The sequence below is a fragment of the Schistocerca nitens genome, chromosome 4 (genome assembly GCF_023898315.1).
Source record: "Schistocerca nitens isolate TAMUIC-IGC-003100 chromosome 4, iqSchNite1.1, whole genome shotgun sequence".
Taxonomy (NCBI): Eukaryota; Metazoa; Arthropoda; class Insecta; order Orthoptera; family Acrididae; genus Schistocerca; species Schistocerca nitens.
This window is the reverse complement of record NC_064617.1, coordinates 518,362,180-518,377,953: the sequence shown is the minus strand read 5'-3', so window position 1 is coordinate 518,377,953 and position 15,774 is coordinate 518,362,180. Positions and strand designations below refer to the sequence as shown.

The 15,774-nt window shown below is 40.7% G+C and overlaps 1 protein-coding gene across 1 annotated transcript in view; it reads right to left on the bottom strand.

The window, feature by feature from the left end:
• The window catches only part of LOC126252409 (uncharacterized), a 131,649-nt gene that overhangs the window by 54,251 nt on the left and 61,624 nt on the right, over window positions 1-15,774 (bottom strand). Inside the window, exon 2 of the mRNA XM_049953299.1 lies at window positions 6,414-6,656. Within this exon, the coding sequence (XP_049809256.1) occupies window positions 6,414-6,644 (231 nt within the window). The 5' untranslated portion in view covers window positions 6,645-6,656. The remainder of the gene's footprint in view (window positions 1-6,413; window positions 6,657-15,774) is intronic.

Genomic DNA, 15,774 nt, shown 5'->3' with positions numbered 1-15,774 from the left:
ATTTCCGTCAGTCAATATTCACCTACTACTTTTCCTTCTCTTCCTTTTCCTACTATCGAATTCCAATGCTCCATGACTATTAAATGTTCGTCTTATTTAGCTGTCTGAATAATTTCTTTTGTCTCATTATACACTTCCTCAATCTCCTCCTCATATGTGGGGCTAGTTGGCATATAAACTTATACAACTGTGGTAGGTCTAGGCGTCTTGTATATCTTGGCTATAATAATGCATTCACTTTCCTGTTCATAGTAGTTTATACGCATTCCTATTTTGTTATTCATTATTAAACCTACTCCTGCATTACCCCTATTTGATTTTGTATTTATAACCCTGTATTCCGTACCCCCATGAACCATGGACCTTGCCATTGGAGGGGAGGCTTACGTGCCTCAGCGATACAGATGCCCGTACCGTAGGTGCAACCACAACGGAGGGGTATCTGTTGAGAGGCCAGACAAACATGTGGTTCCTGAAGAGGGGCAGCAGCCTTTTCAGTAGTTGCAGGGGCAACAGTCTGGATGATTGACTGATCTGGCCTTGTAATATTAACCAAAACGGCCTTGCTGTGCTGGTACTGCGAACGTCTGAAAGCAAGGGGAAACTACAGCCGTAATTTTTCCCGAGGACATGCAGCTTTACTGTATGATTAAATGATGATGGCGTCCTCTTGGGTAAAATATTCCGGAGGTAAAATAGTCCCCCGTTCGGATCTCCGGGCGGGGACTACTCAAGAGGACGTCGTTATCAGGAGAAAGACAACTGGCGTTCTACGGATCGGAGCGTGGAATGTCAGATCCCTTAATCGGGCAGGTAGGTTAGAAAATTTAAAAAGGGAAATGGATAGGTTAAAGTTAGATATAGTGGGAATTAGTGAAGTTCGGTGGCAGGAGGAACAAGACTTTTGGTCAGGTGAATACAGGGTTATAAATACAAAATCAAATAGGGGTAATGCAGGAGTAGGTTTAATAATGTATAAAAAAATAGAAGTGCGGGTAAGCTACTACAAACAGCATAGTGAACGCATTATTGTGGCCAAGATAGACACGAAGCCCACGCCTACTACAGTATTACAAGTTTATATGCCAACTAGCTCTGCAGATGATGAAGAAATTGATGAAATGTATGATGAGATAAAAGAAATTATTCAGCTAGTGAAGGGAGATGAAAATTTAATAGTCATGGGTGACTGGAATTCGACATTAGGAAAAGGAAGAGAAGGAAACGTAGTAGGTGAATATGGATTGGGGGTAAGAAATGAAAGAGGAAGCCGCCTGGTAGAATTTTGCACAGAGCATAACTTAATCATACCTAACATTTGGTTCAAGAATCATGAAAGAAGGTTGTATACATGGAAGAACCCTGGAGATACTAAAAGGTTTCAGATAGATTATATAATGGTAAGACAGAGATTTAGGAACCAGATTTTAAATTGTAAGACATTTCCAAGGGTAGATGTGGACTCTGACCACAATTTATTGGTTATGAACTGTAGATTAAAACTGAAGAAACTGCAAAAAGGTGGGAATTTAAGGAGATGGAACCTGGATAAACTAACTAAACCGGAGGTTGTACAGAGTTTCAGAGATAGCATAAGGGAACAATTGACCGGAATGGGGGAAAGAAATACAGTAGAAGAAGAATGAGTAGCTTTCAGGAATGAAATAGTGAAGGCAGCAGAGGATCAAGTAGGTAAAAAGTAGAGGGCTAGTAGAAATCCATGGGTAACAGAAGAGATACTGAATTTAAATCGTAGAGGGAGACCAAGAGATGAATACACTAAGCAGATTCAGAAGGATGTAGGTTGCAGTAAGTACTGGGAGATGAAGAAGCTTGCACAGGATAGAGTAGCATGGAGAGCTGCATCAAACCAGTCTCAGGACTGAGGACAACAACAACAACAACCCTGTATTCACCTAACCACAAGGCCTGTTCCTCCTACCACCAAACTTCACAAATTTCCACTATATCTAAATTTAAACTATTCATTTCACTTCCTAAATTTTCTAACCTACCTGCCCAATTAAGAGATCTGACATTCGATGCTCCAATCTGTAGAATGCCAGTTTTATTTCTCCTGATAACGACGTCCTCCAGAGTAGTTCCTACCCAGAGAACCAAATGGGCAACTATTTTACGTCCGGAATATTTTACCCAAGAGGATGCCATCATCATTTAACCACACATAGAGCTGCATGCCCACAGGAAAAATTACAGCTGTAGTTTCCTCTTGCTTTCAGCTGTTATCAGTATCGGCACAGCAAGGCCGTTTTGGTTGATGTTACAAGGCCAGATCCGTCAATCACCCAGACTGTTGCCCCTGCAATTACTGAAAAGCCTGCTGTCCCTCTTCAGGAACCACACGTTCGTCTGGCCTCTCAACAGGTACCCCTCCATCGTGGCTGCACCTATGGTACGGCTATCTGTATTGCTGAGGCATGCAAGTCTCCCCACCAACAGCAAGGTCAATGATTCATTTCCTTATAGTGTTTTATTTACGAATATCTCTATTTGTCTGAAACATGGATGGGTTATCGTTCGCAAATTTCATAAGAGAATAAATTTACTGCGAAGCTCTGGTAAATTTTCCCAGCTGTTTAAAGAGATCTCTGGAAGTTATATGTGTGTGAACTTCACACATAATTCTAATTACTGAACACTTTTTACCTAAGTTAGGCATTACCCCTCAATATTATCCCATAAGGCATAAGTAAATGAAGTGTGTAAAATATGTTAAGTAATTGACTACTGTATTTCCAAAGTTGGTAGGTATGGTGGAAATAGCTGAGTTGATCGTTTTAGCAGATTTACTATATGGAAAAATAATATAGTAAATCTGTTAAAATGTTCGACTCAGCTATTTCCACCATAACTGCCAACTTTGGAAATATAGAAGACAACTACTTAACATATTTTTCCAATTTTCGTTTTCATCAGTATGTACCCATCAGAACATTGCACTTTCTAGCCTGTTTATTATTTCTTGTTGATGTATTGGGTTAATAATAGGAGGTGGAAAATTTCCGAGAGCACAAAACTGAATGAGCTATGTTATTTCAAAGATTAGCCATTGCAATACCAAGGTAGGTGAAGATGGTGTTCTTTACGCCCACCTTTTGAAGATATGCTTTCTGTTTTAAAATTCTGAAAAAAATTACTGTTTTTAATGAACTCTTCTACTGGATTCCCAATCTGTTTAACATTTTAGTTAAACTTAACCCACAAATTTAAGTCTCAACAGCAGATGTTACAAGATGTTTCAAAAACGATTTTACAACTGTGAAAATCCATATAAATTAGTTCATAGTACCTACAGAGGTCATTGAAGTGTCAGTTTGTAGCGAAATACATCAAGTTTTGTCTCGCATAGGTTCGCTAGTGCCAAATCGCATCCTAAGGAGCGCTAGTGGCACTTGTGTTAAAGATGGCTGCCTTCACTGGACCCGAGCATGCCAGCTGTGTGTTTTAGTTTGAAGAATCTAAGTTGGCGACAACAGTTCAGTACGCTAAAGATCCTCCTAGTAGACCTACAATTTATGAGTGGTATAAATGTTTTGTAGAAACAGTGTTTTCGGTAAGACATGGGAAATCATCAGGTCATCCGAGCACATGTGACAACATCGTTGAGTGAGTGACACAATGTTTTGTCAACAGCCCTACGAAATCAACCTGGCGTGCATATCACGAACTGAAAATCCCACATACGACTGTTTGGCATGTGTTGAGAAATTGTTTGCGTTTGAAACCGTGCAGAATGACGATCGTACAAGCAATAAAAGACACTGATAAAATTGCTCGCAAGAAATTTCTTGGACAAAATCATCTTTTCTGATGAGTCGACTTTTCACTTAAGTGGCAGGGTTAACATACATAACTGTAGGGTTTGGGGCAGTGAAAATCCACATCAAACATTGAAACATGTTCGTGAATGCCCTAAACTGAATGTTTTTTGTGCATTGAACAAGAACAAAGTGTATGGCCCCTTTTATATCCGTGAGAAAACCATCAACAGGATAGTGTGCCTGGATACGTTACAACAATTTTTGATTCCACAGATCGATGAGGATGACCAAGAACGAAATGTTTACTTCATGCAAGATGGTGCACCACCCCACTACCTAGTTGGCGTCCGAGAGTTTCTCAGTGACCGCTTTCCAGATCAATGTGTCAATTGCATAGCCCCCACATTCCCCAGACCTGACACCACTCGATTTTGTTTTTATGGGGATTCATCAATGATGTCGTGTTTGTTCCTCATGTGCCGGCAAGAATTTACGCCCCCACTGAGCAAGTTACACCTGCAATGCTACAGCGAGTTTGGGAAGAAATTGACTGCCGATGGGATGTGTGTAGGATAACCAATGGAAGCCACATATATCTTCAGTATTAGTTTAAAAAAGCTTGATATGTTTCCCTACAAAATAATACTAAACCCAGCTCTACTTCTTATGTCAATAAATTTATATGAATTTTTAAAGTTGTAAAGTCCTGTACTTTCTGCAGTGAATGTTGTATTCAATATTTCCAGGCTCAGGAACTTAATTACACATAAATATCTCTTTAAAAATTATGTTAAGACCAAAAGCGATCAAGAATGACAAAATATGCATCTTTTTTGTGGTGGTAATAAAATCGGTAGTACACGTTACTGAAAGTATATTACGAGGCGTGTTTTTTAAGTAAGTACCGTTTTGAAATTACAAAAAGACATGCTAAGATATCTCAATAATTTTATTTTTACAAGAATGCCTGTACCTTACTCTACTTTTCTAACCTCCTCATAGAAGTCTACTGCCTGACTTGTTAACCACTGCATCACCACTGTTTTGACTTCATCATCATCGTCTTGAAGACGCTGACCGCCCAGCTGTTTCTTCAAGTGCTGGAACAGATGGTAGTCACTGGGCGCAAGATCGGGGCTGTACGGAGGATGATCTAGAGTTTCCCATCGAAAAGATGTGATGAGATATTTGGTCTGATTCGCCACATGCGGACGGGCATTGTCATGCAGCAAAATGATGCCCTTGCTCAACTTGCCACCTCTTTTGGTCTGAATTGAACGGCGCAGATTGTGCAATGTCTTACAGTAAGCTGCTGCATTGATTGTCTCATTACGAGATAGAAATTCCACAAGCAATACTCCTTTTCTGTCCCAATAAACTGTGCACATGATTTCCCAGGCAGAAATTGTTTGCTTAAACTTCACTTTTCTGGGTGAATCTGAAAGCCGCCATTCCATGGACTGTTGCTTTGATTCTGATGTGATGTAGGCCACCCATGTTTCATCACCCGTAACAGTTTGGCTTAAGAAATCATCACCATTGTTGTGGTACTGCTCAAGGAAAGTCAATGCACTGTCTAAACGTTTGGTTTTGTGCACATCCGGCAACATTTTCAGTACCCAACGTGCGCACAACTTTCGGTAATTCAAGTGCTCGGTCACAACGCCATACAAAACACTATGAGAAACATTAGGAAAGTTATCCCGCAAGGAGGAAATTGTGAAGCGTCTGTTTTCTCTCACCTTATTGTCCACTTCCTGCACCAAAGTTTTATTAACGACCGAAGGACGCCCTCTCCGTTGTTCATCATGCACATTTGTGTGGCCATCTTTAAATGCTGTCACCCACTTTCTTACCATTCCATTTTCTCCGAAAACTGCACAGATCTCACGATGAATATCGATCGCTTTTAGGCCTTTAGCACCAAGAAATCTTATAACAGCCCGTATTTCACAGTCGGCGGGACTCACGATTATCGTAGGCATCTTAAACACTCAGTACACAACGTAAACAAGGAAGAATCATACTGTAATGGCGTCAGTGCGTAGACAACAGATGTAGGTACCTAGTGTGCATGCGCAGAACGCCGACTGCAGCGCTTCGGCCGCGGTGTGGCAAAACGGTACTTACTTGAAAAACACGCCTCGTATTATTGTTGAGAGTGTGCTAAAAGGTATTTTCAAGTTCTGGACCCAAATTACTCGTCAGTACCTCTTTAAAAAGTATGTTATTAGTGTAATTCAATAAACGGTTAAGAAATTCTGTTTTCTTCTATAATAAATAAAAAGATACGTAAGGACCAAAACTGAATGACATGTGATGCGAACTGTAAAGGCCCCCCGGTAATGCACATTATGGAAAATGCCTTGATATTGCAAGGGTTACAGGTTAAGTATTTGTTGAGACTAGTCACTTACACAAAAACACCATTATGTATTTTCTCTGTTGCTGCTTATTTGCTCGGGTTCAAAACAGTACTTGTATCATCTGTTAAATGTATCAGTTTTGCCTTATTTCAAATAAAATGGCAGATCATTAACATAACGTAATAACAGTAATGGGCCAATTATTGAGCCCTGTGGGACTCCTATTGTAATTTCTCCTCCATGCCATTGGTGTGGTAATACCTACCGTCGAGTCTGCCGCTGACCTCTTGGCGATGACGGAGCGCAGTATGGCGGAGGCGACCTTGGCCTTGACGGGCTGTCGGATGGCGTTGTAGTCCTGGGCGAGCACGTGCAGCATGTACATGCCGGCGAGGCCCATGACGGCGACCAGCGCCAGCCGGATGAAGTGAGCGCTGGCGCGCGCCACGCCCACCGCCGCCGCCAGCAGCAGCACCGTCGCCAGGCGCCTGTCCATGGCCTGCCCTGCCTGCACACAGAGCAACCGTCCATGAGACGGCGACGAGCACGTGATGAGCTTCAGAGAACTACATGCTGGAGAGCGATTTCAGGCCATCTGTTAAGGGCAGCTGCCTTCACAAAAAGGGACATCTCACTATCACAAGACAAAATGGAGAGTAACCAGTGACTCATATCTTTTATCAGCCATTGACCTCAAAATAGGTCCACAAGCAGTTGGGATACAGAAATGTACTCGTAGGAAGACAGTGGGGCACTTCACCTACCTCCCATCAAATGACTGCACCCTCTCTCAAAACACTCAAAAATGTTTTGATAGACCCCTCTTAATACTTGTCCTTCTGGCACACTTAAATGTTCTTGCAGTAGGTTCCTCCTCTGCCTTTACAGTTCGCATCACATTTCATTCAGTTTTGGTCCTTACGTATCTTCAGTTCACGAGTGGCACAATTCACCATCGCTTCAGGGTCTTTTGGTTCTATTTGCTTGTTTCTAATTATGATTTTTCCTTCGCAGAAGGTGCATACTGATAAGCTATCAATGATCCTCATTCGAATGCTCGCTTACTGGCACGGATGAAGCCACCAACAAAAGAGTTCTCAATTAGAGGTTGCTAGAATTGATACTCAGAGGGCACTCTGTTGTGATCAGGCCCAGGTACTGAAAGGTGAAACATAGCGCACGGCTGGTAAACCTCACCAAAACAGTAGGTTGATTTTACAGGCTGCGTTTCCTTTGGCGATGAGAGAATTATCTGGCAGCAATCAAAAACAGATAGGCACGACTGCACAGATTCCGCTACAAGCCAGCTACAGAAAATATTGCTGCGAGGGTTATAATCACAGTTACTGAATGGAAGGGTGAATTCTTTGACCCTATACGTCATACCACTAATTATCTACAAACAAGTAAAGTGATCAACAGCACTTGTAACACGTAATACAGTATCCCGATCGACAGCTTGTCAGTGGCGTGACAGTGGTAGCTCTAGAAAGTCCATATAGGGGAGGCAGTGACCCATCTCCCTTGCTGTGTACGACTGAAACTGTCTCTGCGCCAACGAGACGCACTTTACCTGTTGAGGAAGCTTCTGTGCCCTGTGTCAATGGTAGGCCAAAACACAAAAGCAGAAACGGTTCGTTAATCGTCGGAAGTTCAGACGTGCAGTAGATAATGCTACCTCTTACGTAAGTGGCAGTAAGAGATGACAAGGATCACTTTGTGTACTCTGTGTATATGAGTGGAGGCCTCGTTAAACGTGTTGAACAGGCTGTTCCGGCAACCATTGAGGAAACAAGATACAACCAACTGTAGATTATCGTGCATGTACGAACGAACGATGCCTGTCGTCTACTGTATGATAATCCTTCGGTCATTCCAGCAACCGGCAGAGAGGCTAGAGAAGACCAGCTCACCATCTGCAGCATTGTCGTCAGAGCTGACTGGGGCCCTCTGGTTCTGAGCCGTGTAGAAGTTCGCACTAGGGACTGAGAAGATTGTGTGACAAACGAAGTTCCGATTCCTGGGACTTGGTTATAGAGTAGAGAATTGGAGGGCCCCCTAAATTAATCAGGGGTGCACGATAAAAGCTGCTACGCAGGCAGATGATTGTGTGTGGAGTGTAGACGAAGCTGTTTTCAGTTTAGGTGACTAGTCATCCATTTTAGATAATGATAACTGCAAGAGATTTCCACTTGTTAGGGTAATATTCAAAGAAATGATTAGAATACTTCGTAACAAAATCCCACAGTTTGAAGCTTTCTAAAAATCAATGGGGCTCATATAAATCTAGATATAGAAAGCTGGCTAAAACCTAATTTTTTTGTATTGTTCCTCAGTGACTGATAATAATAACTAAAGCAAATGTTTCCATGCATTTATCATTTTTGAATTTAATATAATGCATTCTGGTGTCCAGCGTGGGGTGACCTTATTTGTATATCGATCCCGCAATAATTTTTATTTTATTATAGTAAAATAATTCTTAACAAACAGCACCTTGTACATATACGTGCAATACAAAGCATAGGGCCGAGATAGAGTGGCTCAATTAAACGTGTAACTGCTTTGATTTTGTTGTTTTTTGTGTTGTGTTGTAAACTAAAATCGGTTCCTATTCTTGAGCTTCCGTGTATTCCTGTGCTGAATTTGAACCTAACCGAGCCAAGTGTTGTGATTACGTAAGCCCTGTCTAATAAAAAGAGTAGCCAAATGACTGAAACTGTACAACTGTATTGCAATTAACTATGACCAAAAATAATTAGAACACCTACAACTGTATACTAAACAAGCAGACTTGTCAATTTCTGTGTTGCACAGTGCTACAATGCGTGACGTCACAGCATGTGACTAACATTTACAACCCTCAAAACTAACAGAACAAACATTCTACACAAAATTACAAATCCAATTTTGAAAGAACTGTCCAAAACGCTTCTATTAAAAGTGTTCTGTACATTTCTGTACCCAAACTGACTAAAAAAATCCAAACATTAAATGATGCACACGCGAATATAACGCTGCACTGTAAGAATAAGACTGTCTGACAAAGAAATGAAACCTGAACTAAACTTTACCTAAACTGACCCTGACAATAATTTTGAAATGCAACACCTGACTTAAATGATCTTATTGTGTCCTGACTGTACGTTAAACTGGCCCTAATAAATTATGTGAGAAGAAAAAGCCTGTGCAAGCAAAGACGAGCAGCTGTGCTAAGCACACTATGCTTTACTTTCGAGCAACAGTGTTCCGTTACGTGCAATGCAGAACAAAATTTTCGTGAGGAGATGGTGGTAGAAACTCGACTTACTAAATGACTGAAAAAAGACTAGCATTCAAGAACTGTTTTGCAAAACCTTGACAAACGTACATGGCTTTCAAGATCGCAATATATGAAGCTTCAATGAATACCACAGCAGAATTGCCATCGAAAGATCTCTCACAAATCCCAGAGAAAACTGGGCATTTGTAAAGGCTGTCAGTGGCACCAAAGTTAGTGTCCAGATTGAGAGTAACAAAGCAAAAGAAGAAATACTGAACTTCGTTTTCAAATTTGTCCTTGCTGAAGAAGGTAGAGCTGACTGCATTAGTTTATTTTTTGCACCAATGCAAATATGAGTGATATAGATGTTAGTATCAGTGGCGCTGAGGAGCAAAACTACCAATAAAATTAAATAAGATCCTAGAGCCCGGTGGGAACACTCTCAAATACTACACATGAATTACTGGTCAAAAGTTTTAGATCACCTATCAAAACTATCGATCTGTGTTTATTCGTTTTGAATATTCTATCATATCACCATTCTGAAAATGAAACAAGTATAAACATGTAAAGTCTAAGCGCCTCTGTTGTGTATTTGACACGTGGTTTGCATAGAGCGGCGCTGATGAGTTACCCCTAACATCACTGACGTGCCTTTACCTAAGATGGTTCTATTCGAATATTCCTCATCCCTTCAACTGTCTGTGTAGCAATCAGTTTGCATTAGTTCGCATAGCGTGCATCTATCAGCGTGTTTGTATACCCGATCAACTTCATACCATATTACCTCCCAGTGGAAAGGAAGCAGGAGATTGGAACAGAAACATGTACTGTAATTGTAGCTCTGCATCAGGAAGGCTATTCTAATAGGACAATTGCAACAAAAGTTGGCGAGCCCAATCTATAGCGGCGTATACGTTGCACCGGTACAAGCAAATTCGTGCCAATGCAAGTGTTTTGCGACTTGGAAGACCTCGAGTTACATCATACAGGTAAAATCAGTTCATGTGTTTGTATAGTAAACGTCAGAAACCTGAAATTCGCGAGGAAGTAAATAGTATGCCAGCAGCTCCAACCTCTGTCTCAATAGTGCAACACCGTTTTCATGAACACGGCGTGCATAGCGGCCAAGAAACCTTTACTACGCAGACAAAATAAGTTGAAAAGAATACAATAGGCACAGCAACATAAAAAATGGAGCGTTCATCAATGGTCCAATGTGTTACTCGCGGACGAAACTAAGTTTGAAGTACCTGGAAGCATTCGTCGAATGTTTGTTCATAGGCTTCGTGGAGATGTATGAAGAGTCAGTGTGCGACGCCAATGGCGAAGTTTGGTGGAGGTTAGTTAGGTCACGGTGTGGGGCCATTTTGCGGATGATAAAATCGACGATCTAGCAACAATTAATGAAACATGAAAGAAGGAAGGATATGACAGTATAGTTATCAACAATGCAGTTCCATCTGGCAAGAGACATTAGTCGTGGGTTTGTTCTGCAGTAGGACATTGCTCCAAAACATGCTTCTCAATTGTGCAAACGGTATATCAGTGCAAAAGAGGAATGTGGGGAACTGAAGAATATGATTTGGCCAAGTCAGTCACCTGCCGTAAATTCCATTGAACTCTTATCGGATAAACTTGACAGGGAAGTCACAATAATGAGGCCATCTAATATTGAAGATCTGTGGAATAATTTACAGACTTGTCGGACTACAATATCTGCAGAAACACTACTAAATCTTATCTCCAGAATGCCAAGAGTTTCTGTAGCTTTTCTGAGGGCAAAGGATGAATACTTTGAAGAGGCTAAAATCTAAACCACGTTGTGTTATGCTTATTGATAGAGAGAGAAAATAATTATTTTGTAGGTCCACTTAATTTGTACGATGTATTTGCTCACTGAAATAAAGTATATAGTTGTCATCATGAGTAGCGAAAACTTTTGACGGATAGTGGAATTTGCAGCTAAGTTAGCTCCCACTGAATCTTAATATTCTGTATGAAGAAAAAACTGTGGTCAGTGACTGGAAGAAAGCACAGCTCACCCATCTACAAGAAGAGTGGTGGAGATAATCTACAAGCCTATTGAACAGTCTCATTTTGATCCGTATGTTGAATCCTAGAATATATTCTGAGCTCAAACATAATGAAGTATCTCGCACAGAATGACAACATTGATTTGGAAAGCAATTATCATGTGAAACCCAACTCGTGATTTTATCAGATGAAATCCTGAAAGCTATGAGACAAATCAGTCAGGTAAATGAAGTATTTCTTCACTTTCGAAAAGTATTTACCTCCGCACCACATGTTAATGAAAGTGTGGTCACGTGGGATATCAACAGAAACTTGCAACCGAGTTGAGAATTTCTTGATAAGAAGGACGGGGAGTTGTTTTGGATGGAGAATAATCGAATGATGTAGAAGTAATTTCGGCTGTGCCCCAGGGGAAGTGTGTTGGAACTCTTGTCATTTTTATTGTAGATTGATGATCTCACAGACAACATTAACAGCAACCTCAGAACTTTTGCAAATGATGCAGTTATTTATAACGAAGTGTTGCCTGAAAAACTATGGATTATTCAATCAGATCTTGATAAGATTTCAAAGTGGAGCCAGGATTGGCAATGGTAGAGAAATGTAAAATTCTTCACGTTCGAATAGTTGGCCTGTCTTCGTTATTACCGATATAAAGCAAGAAAACAGACTAAATTCAACAAATAAACAACACACTACCACATCACACTTCAATTTTCACGAAAAAATGTACTTTATTGGCTTCAGATAAACCACATCAAGTCTGACGTCGTTCACTAAATACCGATGTCGTACTAGCTACTTGGCTACCCAAACTAATCTGAGGCATCAACCTACGGAACACGTTCACAGCCACTATACGGCCACACTCGCCCAGGAAACCGGAACTCACTTGTGTAACCAACATTCCACATACGTGAGGGAACGCATTTTCGAAATCTTTCCGTATTTGATCACTTCGGACCTACAATTTTCAACACACCTCGAGGGCGCACGAGTTGCCTCCTACACCCCGCAAGGACTGCCAGGCTACCCGATTTTTGCTCCGCTAGCTCTAAGTACCTCCAAGGAATTTATTTTTAACATTCACCGCTTTCAGACAGTCAGCCTCCAGAACAGAATTGAAGCATTTGTACCGCCCATTTTCTGCTTCCTCAACACCTCTCATCAACACAGATTTCCTTCCTTCCACGTCTTGTCAAAGTTTATTTCCAAGAGAACCCGGTAAACACCTGACATAATGGGAAACCCATTCGCCATTAAGACTATAAACTATTTAGGACTGCGGGAAGATCAACCTATCATCTTCAAATTGGACGAGGCAGCTTTCTACCCCGGGTACCAGAAACTCGATTACTTTAAGTAATGACGCAGCCCACCGTGATCTAGAAATGGTATTTTACAACTTTACTTAGAAATTCGAAAACACTACTTGAATCGGCATCAGTCAGAAAACTTGTTGCGTAGTGTTCTTCTAATCACAGTAGTAGGCGACTACACTATCGGACAAAAAAATGCACCAATCTCAAGGACAAGGTTATTCTATTGACAACTGAGGTAACATATAATCCAAAAGTGTAGAAGAATATAACAAATTCAAACCAAATCAAACACACCCGTCACAGTAAGCGATACGCAAACATTGCAGCAGTATATAGTGTACCCCCACCCCCATTCTCTGAAGGTGTGTATTCTCGCATGCAAACGATCAAAAAGATGCCGTATGGCCTTCTGCGATAGATTGTCCCAAGCATCCTCTGCATTTTTGTTGAAATTCGGCAATGGTTATGCACGCCCCAGAGAACGAGTAAGTTCCTTTGTTTTCAAAATTATTATTTTTAAATTATATCACTTTACTCCTCCGAGTCGGTTATATCCAATAATATTTTGTTAATTTTTATGTTTACAGCACATTAAAATTTATATATTCTTTTTCCACTGTGTACCATTGGGGTCAGTATGACCATAGTTTAAATTACAATTTTGAACATGGCCGATAATGCAGCAACCGTAGACGAAATTTATAATATTACTTGAAAATACAGCTCTTCGGTTGCACAGGTTAAAAATTTTCAACTTTACCTAGGTTTCAACTGCTCTAAGGCAGCCTTCATCAGAAGTAAAAAATTTTTACATTACATAGAGTAAATAGTTATGAAATGGTTTAGAGCAACAGTGCTCACGTTAAAGATAAAAATATATTTGTACATTATAAAATTTTCCTAGGAATGCACAACTTGATTAAGACGCGACCCTTATAATTTTCCTAGGAATGCACAACTTGATTAAGACGCGACCCTTAGCGGCGCGTCTTAATCAAGTTATGCATTCTTAGGAAAATTTTATAATGTACAAATATATTTTTATCTTTAACGTGAGCACTGTTGCTCTAAACCATTTCATAACTATTTACTCTATGTAATGTAAAAATTTTTTACTTCTGAAGAAGGCTGCCTTAGAGCAGTTGAAACCTAGGTAAAGTTGAAAATTTTTTACCTGTGCAACCGAAAAGCTGTATTTTCAAGTAATATTATAAATACAGTTTAAATTGTTTGTTTATTTCTTGAATGATACATTTATGAATATATAATAATGACTGTTACGTTGAACAGCTGTCACACGAAACACCAGCAATAATGAAAATATTATTTCTCGCTTATTTCTGTACCCATTTTTATGCTTCCTTGCCTCAGCTTCCGTTTAACCCTTCCTAGTATAACTGGTGCAAATGCAACCCTATAAGCATATTGAAAATTTATATCTCCCTAGTTTTCAAAGCTATTATTTTCGAAATAAATGACTGTCTCCCTCTGATTCACCTGTATCCAATGACATTTTACTGAGTTTTACACTCACAACGCATTAAAGTTTATTCATGGTTTTCTGCATTGCGTACCATTGGGGCAACATGACCACGATTTAAGTTGTTTGTTTATTTTTTGAACGTAACGTATGAAAATAGAACGATTACTGTTATGATGAACGCTGTAATGTATATTCCTATATTAGTTCATTAAAATACTGACTACATTTACCGTGTAAATTATTTGGGGTCTTTATGACCCTAGTGGTACCCATGAAAGAAAATAGCCCTGGTAGTAGGAAGGTTACGGTGCAGAAACACCGAATGTGGCTGCGAGTTGTAACCCGTGGGCGCCACACTATGAACTCTGGGTGCGACCTGTGTGTCTTGGGCGAATGCGTTCTGGTGTAGGAAACTCAACAGGTGTACGCCGTACACTTGTACATCCATAAACTCACATACACACGGAACCTACTATCGTCACTGAGGACAACAGATCTGGGTCCCACTATCCACACAGCTCTTTTATGACACCAGAGTAGCCATGCTTGGCAGTGTCGTGGCGTCAGTGGTGGCCTGGATAGAGGCATACGTCATCTTAATCCTGCTGCAAGCAGACGGTCCCCAATGGTCCCTGATGAGACAGGAGGTGCAACATGTGCCCTTATTTCACCCCTCGTTGATGTTCGGTTGGCCACTGATATTCGCACCATGTATCGATCTTGACGTGCGACTGCACTATACAGACGACCAAAATCTGTTGTACAGTGTAGGAATGTTTCACAGACCACTGTTGAAAGCAGTGACACGTCAACGATACACTGTGCCCAATGTATGAAACAATCCATCAATACGTCCATCCAATTTTCCACAGGCCGACAATGCGACCCCGTCCAAGTAAATGAAACTGTTCAACAGGAGTACGTACTCGTGGGCGGGTCACAGTTGTATCGTAGAATGTATGTTTTCAATACTGTTCAGCCCCGAACGCAGTACAGTTACAGGCTGTAGAGTCAAAACAGAGGACGCTCAGACAAGCCTCCCTAGCGCCATATGATCGCCGATGACCGTGGCAAATGAATGTTAGCACTGCAACGCCTCAGTATGCATATTCTGGATGAGTCACTAACTACTGACACCTAGAATAACTCCGAAAGTATGATAGGAGCTGAAAAGTTTGAGAGACAGATATTGCATGGGACAACGGAGCCCGTAATATGACTTGGTTTTTTGTTGCTAAGTGAGGTAGCTTCTGAGATGTGAAGGTCACCTTTGTTTTTTTTTAATGGGATACTATGGTTTGGTACTTATTATTTGATAGCGGCTATCGAGACGAATCCATTGATGTGTAACAGTGAGGTCTTTGAAGGTCAACGAAGGTCACAAAGGTGGCATGAACGTACAATTACAGAAGGTGCTCGAAGTGATGACCATTGGTATCAATGCAGTGCTGCAATCTTCTTATGATGGATTAAGTGGTATTCCTTGTCACAGCGGCATTTATCGAAGGACAAACTCTGACAA